This window comes from Palaemon carinicauda, chromosome 6 (assembly GCF_036898095.1).
Source record: "Palaemon carinicauda isolate YSFRI2023 chromosome 6, ASM3689809v2, whole genome shotgun sequence".
NCBI lineage: Eukaryota > Metazoa > Arthropoda > Malacostraca > Decapoda > Palaemonidae > Palaemon > Palaemon carinicauda.
The window spans coordinates 149931716-149941715 of record NC_090730.1 but is presented as its reverse complement, the minus strand read 5'-3'; the positions used below and the strand labels follow the sequence as shown (position 1 = coordinate 149941715).

The following is a 10000-nucleotide window of genomic DNA, read 5'->3' as shown; positions in this document are numbered from 1 at the left end:
CTTTAAACCTTAAACCTTTATAGTAATAGCATGTAGAGGAATGAATAAAATCTGACATTATAGGTACTTTGTCATCTATCTAAAAGATAGACGTAAGATGCTAGAAATATGTACGGCTAATCGTTTTGCAATTAGTGATTTTGGGAAATATATAATTTTCATTTTTATTCATACTACTGAGCCGTTGCGCTTATCTTTTTGTTTGTTATTGTTTGGTAACCCCTGCAACTCTTTTTCCTTTAACCTATTTGGACGCTGTTTAGTTGAGGCTGGATAAATAAATCAATCTTGCTAAATATGAATTTGTTTCCTATCGGTCGGAAAGTTCAATTTACAATCTTACCATGTATATACGTAATAGCATCACAATGAGCACTTTCCATCAGTATTAAAATACATTTGTTAAATGCACCTCAAAAGAGACCAACGTTTAAGAACGCACACTTAACACACCAGTTCCCGATTTTATCCATACCTTTTAGTCACTCATCCGTAGGCAGTTAGTGCTGTCAGTGCACCTTACTTTGTGCACTGAAGGCATTGCTAAAGAATTTAACATTTTACTTATCGTGTGTTCCTTCGACCTTTCTTTTATTAAGCTAACCAGCCTCTCTATGTGTTACTTCAAAGTGAGACGTTGAGGTCTCCCTCCAGAGTCACCTTGAGATATGAGTATGTTATCTCATTTACGTTCTGAAACTCTGTCTTGCCTTCCAAACACTAAACTCACTCTGTCATTCAGTATCTTTATACAAGATTGATTAACCTAATGTGGGTCCAGAACCAAATGATCAGACGGAACTTTCATTGATCAAACTTTTATCGCTCAAAACCACCATCATTAAGAAAGAGCAATTCCTATATAGGAAGTCTCTCTCATTAATTCGTTCATGCATTATTTTAAATTCCCCTTTTTTATAAATACGTGATCAGCTAACTTTCCTATCATGAGGAGAACTTATCAAGAGGATCACAGGTGGTGAGTCTTTTTTAATTTAATTTTTTAACACTCACCCTCCGAAGCTGGGATGAGGATGATATTGGATGGCGTCTCATAAGGCCCATCCTTGGCCACCATTCTAACTTCGTAAGACCGTCTTGGATCGAGACCTGTCAGCGTCTGGTAGAGGCGTTCTCGCTCCATGGGCGATTGCTGCCATGATGTCGCGCCTTGCACTCTGGACGGAAAGCAAATCAGGATTCATTAAGGATGTTCAAGTTCTTACACCATTTATTCAAACATTCTTACGAGCACGCTTACTGGTATGATATGCTCTCAAGCAAACGAATACACAATAGCGCACACACACACACACACACACACATATATATATATATATATATATATATATATATATATATATATATATATATATATATATTGCTGAAATGTGCGATGCTTCAAGATGGCAGCAGGTTGGGGAGGAAAAAGGAAACGAAGAATTGACCAAGCGCTTTCGTGATTCAAGGTCTTATAAGACCTTGAGGAGGCGTAATAATAACACCAAAGGACACTGTCAATTCTTCGTTTCATTTTTCCTCCCGGCCTGCTGTCATATATATATATATATATATATATATATATATATATATATATATATATATATATATATATATATGTGTGTGTGTGTGTGTGTGTTTTGTGTATGTATTTGTATTTATGGATATTATTTCCATAGATATATCTGATTAATTATGGCATTATACGTGAGATAATATACATCTATTGTACATAAAAACTCATCTAGAATATAAGGTGTATAAATTAACATGTCATAGAAACACCACTATGACAAATGAAGCTCGATGTCGTAGCTGATATTTTCCGTTCTTAAAAAACCACATCGGTAGAAAAAAACTCCTTCCTAGGCCCCCCCCCCCCCAACATTTCTGTCTCATTCTATCTCTCTCTTACCTCTTTTCAACATAAAAATCAACTCCTGGATGTTTGTCGAAGTCTGGCTGCCAGTTGATCTTGACATTTACTCCACGTCCATCATCAGCAGCGTCTACGTCTCCATCACCATCCCTGTCTGCCATCTCGAGGTCATCTCCATCAATGTCTCCATCGCCATCTTCATCTCCAATGTCCCGGAAGTCAACGTCACCATCACCGTCAATGTCAGCGGCTATTACATCATCTCTGTCGACGTCACCGTCGTTGTCGACGTCAGCGGCGTTAATGTCATCCTGGTCAACGTCACCATCAAAGTCAGTGTCGATGACGTCATCTTCGTCAATGTCACCATCCCTATCGGTGTCTTTTAAAAAGACGTCGAGATTTCTGAAATCATTCCGGTCGATGTCACCATCACCATCCTTATCAGATGCAAGTAAATCCCGGCCATCCACAATGCCGTCACCGTTGACATCAGTAATGTCAGCAGCATCTACATCCAAGTCCCCATCCTTGTCAGCAGCCCTGATATCATCAGCATCAAAATCGCCATCATTGTCTACATCAGCAGCATCGAGGTCCTTCTGGTCAATCACGCCATCTCCGTTAATGTCTTTAACATCATTCTTATCAATAATGCCATCTTTATCTGTATCAGCCAAAATTATGCTCTCGCCATTGTCATCACTGGCATCAATATCTCCATCCTTATCTTCATCAGCAGCAATTACGTCATCACCATCAATATCGCCATCACCATCTTCATCACCAATGTCATTGGCATCTATGTCTCCATCGTGGTCCCTGTCTGCTGCCCTAATATCATGTACATCAACATCTCCATCATTATCAATGTCTGCTACATCAAAGTCATCTTGATCAATATCTCCATCACCATCAGTGTCTAAGACATCATCTTTATCGATATCACCATCATTATCTGTATCCTCCAGGAACACGTTGCGAAGAGAGAAATCCATAGCGTCAACGTCTCCGTCACCATCTCGATCCTTGACATCCAAGTCTCCTTCATCGATAAAACCATCACCATCAACGTCACTGACATCAGATGCATCAATGTCTCCGTCTCCATCTCTGTCTCCTTGCTTGACGTCTTCTTTATCAACGTCTCCATCATCATCGATGTCAGCTGCATTCTTGTCAGCCTCATCAATGTCCCCATCGCCATCAATGTCTAGAACGTCATCCTCATCTATGTCACCATCCCCATCTGTGTCTGCCAGAAGTGTGTTCCTAAACTTGTAGTCCTTAGCATCAACATCTCCGTCATTATCTCTGTCATCTAGGTCAAGATCATCGCTATCAAGTTTACCATCACCATCAAAGTCAGTTATATCAGCACCATCAACATCCCCATCACCATCCTTATCAGCAGCCCTAAGGTCGTCCATATCTACATCACCATCGTCATCGACATCAGCTGCAGCCAAGTCATCAATGTCAACATCACCATCACCATCAATATCAGTAACGTCATGACGGTCAATGTCACCATCTCCATCTCTGTCCTCCAATAGGACATTTTCCTCATCATCATCACTTGCATCTATGTCACCATCACCATCCTCATCAGCAGCAATTACGTCTGCCCCATCAAAATCACCATCTCCGTCTTCATCGCCTATGTCAGCTATATCAATGTCACCATCACCATCTCTGTCTGCAGCTTTGATGTCGTCGGCATCGACATCACCGTCATTATCAATATCGGCAATTGCATGATCGTCTTCGTCAATGTCACCATCATTATCGGTGTCGATAACATCTTCCTTGTCGATATCTCCGTCACCATCAACATCAGTCAAAATGACTCCTCTAAGAGCGAAATCCTCCTTGTCAATATCGCCATCACCATCCTTATCAGAAACTTCTAGGTCGTCACCGTCGAGTCGTCCATCACCATCAAGATCAGATAAGTCTGCTGCATCAATATCACCATCACCATCCTTATCGGCGATGCGCAGATCATCCATATCAATATCACCATCATCATCGACGTCGGCGGCTGCGAAGTCCACCTCGTCAATGACACCATCCCTGTTGAGATCAGTGACGTCATCCCTGTCTATATCACCATCCTGATCTCGGTCTTCGAGGAGTGTGTCTTCCTCGTCGTCATCGGAGGCATCAATGTCACCATCGCCATCTTCATCTGCTGCAATGACGTCAGCACCGTCGAAATCGCCGTCGCCGTCCTCGTCGCCAATGTCCGAAACGTCGACGTCACCGTCGTCATCCCTGTCCGCAGCCTTGACATCATCTTTGTCTACGTCACCGTCATTGTCAATGTCAGCTACATTAAAGTCATCCTCGTCAATGTCACCGTCATTGTCTACATCCAGGACGTCATCTTTGTCTATTACTCCGTCGTTGTTTGTGTCGCCGATAATGACATTCTGATTCCTGACATCCTCTTCATCGACATCACCATCTCCATCTTTGTCTCGGACCTCGTCTTCGTCGTCTTGGATGAGGGACCACGTGAATACTGGAATGGCTGGTCGACGGGGTTTCATCTCCTGCAGCTGCACTTCCATGGATGATCTGATGCAAGAAAGAAAGAGAATGATTGATAAATTAAGCACTTGATTGCGCATCATAAGATTCCCTGCAAGTTTGTAAGCATTGATATTTAAGATTAGCACAATCTTTAAGAAGTGAAGATTAACACAATAAGAGGCAATATATTACAGATATACATATGATGGGATTCACCTGAATGCAAAATTTAGGCTTAAGACAACGATTACAATCTGCACGTGTAATATACTATATTTCAAACGTAAATTAGGATTTATATGAATTTAATCTCCCTGTTTAGCGTAAATACCAAGGAATGTTTTTAAGGCAGCTAGAAACGACCGGTGAAAAATCACAACTTAAAACAGACTATGAAGCAATGTAATTAGACATTAGTGAAAATACTGTCCTTCAATAGTTTTCTTATTTATGTTCATTATCTGGAAAAAAAAATGATGAGAATCAAGTATAAAATCCTTCACAGTCATTCCATAAAAGCCTTATCGCCATTGGCTTCCTTCTAGACTTGAAAGGTTTCAGCCAATTTACTGTGTTGAAGTTAGCTCTTTCTAATTTTTCTCTCATGTTTCATAATCCCGTTTGAATCGCTTTCATACAAAACGCAAATGCCTCTTAATATAATTATTCTTTCCTATTTAAATATAGAAAAAGGCCATTTTCTGTTTCTCCTACGGCCATTTTCATTCTACTCAGTTTCTGTCGTGAATAAATGCCATATGCATTTTAACCTTTGCGTTAAATCTTCTCTCTTCATTTTGTTAGAAAATATGTGGCGATTTATTTTCAACTGCTGGAAGACAGATAGATTTTGATTATAACTAATAATAACTTCCTCACGCTTTAAGGCATAAATTAACAGGTATATCCAAATAAAGGCAGGTATTCTTGTTACTATATATAAATATATATATATATATATATATATATATATATATATATATATATATATATATATATATATATATATATTATATATATATATTATATATATATATATATATATATATATATATATATATATTAAATATATATATATATATATATATATATATATATATATATATATATATTGTATATATATATTATATATATATATATTATATATATATGTATATTATATATATATATATATATATATATATATATATATATATATATATATATATATATATATATATATATATATATATATATATATATATATATATTGTATATATATATTATATATATATATATATTATATATATATGTATATTATATATATATATATATATATATATATATATATATATATATATATATATATATATATATATATATATATATATAATCATCTTCATCTCCTACGCCTATTGACGTATGTATATATATATATATATATATATATATATATATATATATATATATATATATATATATATATATATATATATATACCATAAACCCATTTTCCTTTTTGGAGAGGGTGGTGCCATAATTGGTACAACATTCTAATTTCTAGTATTTTAAAGGCTGAAGCGGTATCTGCTAATTGCACGGTTTTTTTTCTTGACCACAACAGACGCTGATACCCATTTATAGCAGGGATAACTGGTAAGTCGAGTTATATATCACGTGATGTGGTCTCCCTATCATTACACAACGCTCATAGCTGCATACAAGTGTTCATGAATGTATACGTGGATATGAGTAAACGTGTTGTTTGTGTCTAATGACGTGAGAATGCTGATAAATTTTCATGCGAAGATTTATCATGTCTTAATAAGATAAACCTTCATGTAAATCAGTAATTACACATTCTTTCAAAATGAATAAACGATGTGTAAAATTAACGTAATACCATGATAGTAAAATTCATGTTTATATGGTGGTAAAATCACAGATATTGAACGGTAATGATAAGATACAGATATGTTGATGCAGTTATAGCTACGATATTTTGGATTTAGGCTTGTTTTATCCATTTATTTATTCACTTTATAGTAATGGTTTTATGCCATCAGCAGCTTCATTTATACTCGTAGTCCGGTATATATGGGATAATATTTCATTCTAAACTTCAAGTCCTTTTAACTCAATCATCTTTTTTTTTTCATCATATTGACCAAGAGAAATTAAGACCCTCACTCTTCTCCAGAGCCGGCACCGTTGACAGCAGCAACCGTGACACGGTATTTTCCTCCCTCTTGCAAGTTGGCCAACTTGATGAGTGTGTTGTCAGGCTTCAGTTCACCCGAAGTGTATTCGAGAATAGGGCCTTCCTCTCCGTCAGCGTCAATCAGACGGTACTGGACTTCATAGCCACGGGTAATGCCGTTGGTTTCCTCAGGTGCCTCCCAGTTCACCAGTAGGCTCTCGGATCCTAATTGCTGGACCTCGAATTTCGTGACTGGTCCAGATTCTGTTAAAAGACAGGAGATAAGAATAGATTATAATCTTCCTTAACATAATCATGTGAATCGAGGCTTTCAGTTCTAGACATCTAAAGGATTCAGATGTAATCTTTTTAGATTAAATTTAAATTATGTCCATTGCCATATTTGTAACTATGTGCATTAAACAATATGCGAGATTAATAGACACAAGCAAATGTCTTAATTGAAACCAAGAATTTTTTCTTTGAAAGATGGCTGTTTTTAGAGGATGACCTTGTAATTTCTTTACCCTACTATAGGACAGAGGAAAGTTTTCCCTAGTAACAAGATCCTTCAACGTTTTTCTTGAATAAACTAAGGCTAAAAAGGTAAAAGACATGAAGTAGCAGATTTTATTGGGCTATAAAAAGAAATCCGCATTAGTAACCGAAGTTAATTATTTAATAACATCGAGAGGGATTCCTGTAACAAGTTTAATGATGTAACCTTATCCATCCACTTTGAAATGGTTTATTTCATTTGGGAACTAATGCAGTTAGTTTACACCTCAGTGTTCAAAGAGAATTCCCTAGAAATTTTAGTTATCCAGTTTGACCTAAGTCAGTTTATTAGATTCTTCTTGAACTTGGCCAAATTATTACATTGGGAGCCAAATCATCCAAAATTTAGTGTTGGTAATTACCAAGCTGTAAGTTAGAATTTAAAGAGTTACATTACTTCAACTATAAAGGCAAAAAATTACATTTAAATCTGACAAAATTACCATGGAACTCCTTTTCATTCTCAAAATCACGATGAACTATTCTCCTAAAAGTCCCATAAAATTACATTTTACCTAACGCCACATGCTCCAAGCGAAACATTTGCTTGGACTACTAGCGATAGACTTACCCCCTTCAGCAGTTTTGAAAGAAACCTGAGAGCTGGCAGGTCCTGTGAAAGCAGAATTGACAGCACTAATCCGAGCATTGTATTCGGTGAAGGGATTGAGGTCAGTGAGATCAACTCGAGAAGCAGGACCAGTGGTTAGGATCTTCTGGGCATCATTCTCGTCCTCATCAGCTTCCCAGAGTTCAATCTGGAATGCAGTATTTCATAAGCAGCGAAATGCCAAGAAATTAAAGGAAAAATAAAAGGGAGTGTGCTGTGGTACTTTGATTCGCATACATATTTATAGCCACATAAAATATGAAGTATTTTGTTGGGACAAAACGTTAAGCAATGTTGTCGTACTCATTTATATTATTATATATTCTTCAATTAATATTAAAACACAGGAATAACGTAAAAGGGAAAGGTATGCCGTAAATAACTACTTTGAGTATCAAAAGATTGAAAAATTTGTTTTTAATCTAGTTGGATGGATAAGCAGTCTAAAACTGCTAGGGTTCAAACAAGGAAAAGACAGATTACCCCTAAAGAAAGATAGGCTACAGAAATAAAAAGAAAATGTTTAGCAAAACAGAATTCCAAAGTTTGTCTTTAAAGGAAATAAGATATTTGGCTAAGGACACCAACCTGATAACCAAGGAGAAGTCCGTGGACAGAGTCCTCATCGACTGGATCCCAAGTAAGTACCACTTCAGTAGCGTCAGCGTCGATGGCCTCTACCTCCGTAGGTGCATCTTCAGGAACTGCAGAAGGAAGGAGTCTTATGTAAAGAATATGCTAATCTTGATATAATTAACGCCCAAAAGGGGTCTAAGTGGCTAAGAAAATATAAACTTAATACGATGGATAACGTTCATTTAACCCTTTCGGTGTATTGTTTAATGTGAGTTTTTTATTGTTCTTAGTAAATACTAGGAAATGACGGAAATGACATTGTTGAACAGCTTAAAAAGTAACACGTGTGTGTGCATATTCATAAATGTAAAAGTACAAACACACATATAATGTATTTAAATCTTGTTAGGAGTAATCTCTCGAGGGGAGGATTATTAAGTATGCTTTGGGATCTTAAATCAGTACAGTGACACCACGAGTAGTAATAGTAGTATTTACATTTATTATTATCATTATGTTGTGTTGTACTTGCTTAGTCATATCTATATCAATAACGTAAATGGATTATGATTCTAGTAAATCTACTAAGACGCATACGGATCTAATGTGGTGTATGGGCGAATTGAATTGTAGGAAATCTAGAAGGTTCGAAAACGACTAAAATAATGCATACGTGGATGTTAAAAAGGAAGTGACGTCATTTGAGATGGGGTCTGGATTCCGAAATTATGTTATATCGTAGTAATTAGGTGTTTGTGAAAGTGTTTTTATCAGGTGAATAGGGATTATTTTAATTATATCTGAAAAGAACGTAAAGTTTTTATTTTCTACAAAGATCCTTACGAGAGCATTTTGGGAACAAGGTTTTGTAAGCCGTATAATAATATATAATGGCAAATTTTGCCTTTATGAGGCACACTTATAGGCAGTCAACTTGATAACTACAACGTCCTTCGGAATGCAGATCCGAAGTTAAGTTGAAAATTCAGCTATTCATCTCGATGATAACTTTGTTTGAACTCCCCAAGTGTTAAGGTAACTGCCTAAGCCTAGTACCAATTGTAAAATTTGGACCCATGCTCTGCCTGTAGCAGCACATAAGGAGCGTCCTTTGTATTTCTACTGAATACGATTCTCTTGAGATTTCTCACAATTTAGCACAGGTGAGTTTGGATCGAGATGTAAAATTGTGATTATGTAAAATATGTAAGTGAAACCTGCTTGATGCCGCTTTACTGCACTTAGTGATATTTTTGTAATAAAAGTATATATTCTCGTTAAATATGTAATGCAATTATATTCTGTAAGCGATCCATATTATTGAATCTTTTGACTTTATATATATATATATATATATATATATATATATATATATATATATATATATATATATATATATATATATATATATATCTGTTACCACCTCGCGTCTGGTCATTATTACTCTATTGTATTCAAATAACATTCATTGGTGACATCCTACAACGCTCTTCCAATTTTCTATACCATTTCTTACATTTTTTGACAAAACTTCTTAAGAATGATACGAAAATTACTACTATGCTGCTCAATTAATTTTCCCTTATGCCATCAGCTGTTTCAGCAATTAACTCGTTGCGATTATCAAAGCAACATTGATTTAAAAAGACATTGCAATGTT

The 10000-nt window shown here is 36.0% G+C and overlaps 1 protein-coding gene across 13 annotated transcripts in view; it reads right to left on the bottom strand.

Moving 5' to 3' along the window:
• The window catches only part of LOC137642719 (uncharacterized), a 546468-nt gene that overhangs the window by 67140 nt on the left and 469328 nt on the right, over positions 1 to 10000 (bottom strand). For all 13 annotated transcript variants that reach the window (XM_068375541.1, XM_068375545.1, XM_068375540.1 and 10 more), the window contains 5 exons: positions 8353 to 8468; positions 7726 to 7912; positions 6587 to 6860; positions 1916 to 4462; positions 1015 to 1178 (listed from right to left, as the gene is read on the bottom strand). In XM_068375541.1, the coding sequence (XP_068231642.1) occupies positions 1015 to 1178; positions 1916 to 4462; positions 6587 to 6860; positions 7726 to 7912; positions 8353 to 8468 (3288 nt within the window). The remainder of the gene's footprint in view (positions 1 to 1014; positions 1179 to 1915; positions 4463 to 6586; positions 6861 to 7725; positions 7913 to 8352; positions 8469 to 10000) is intronic.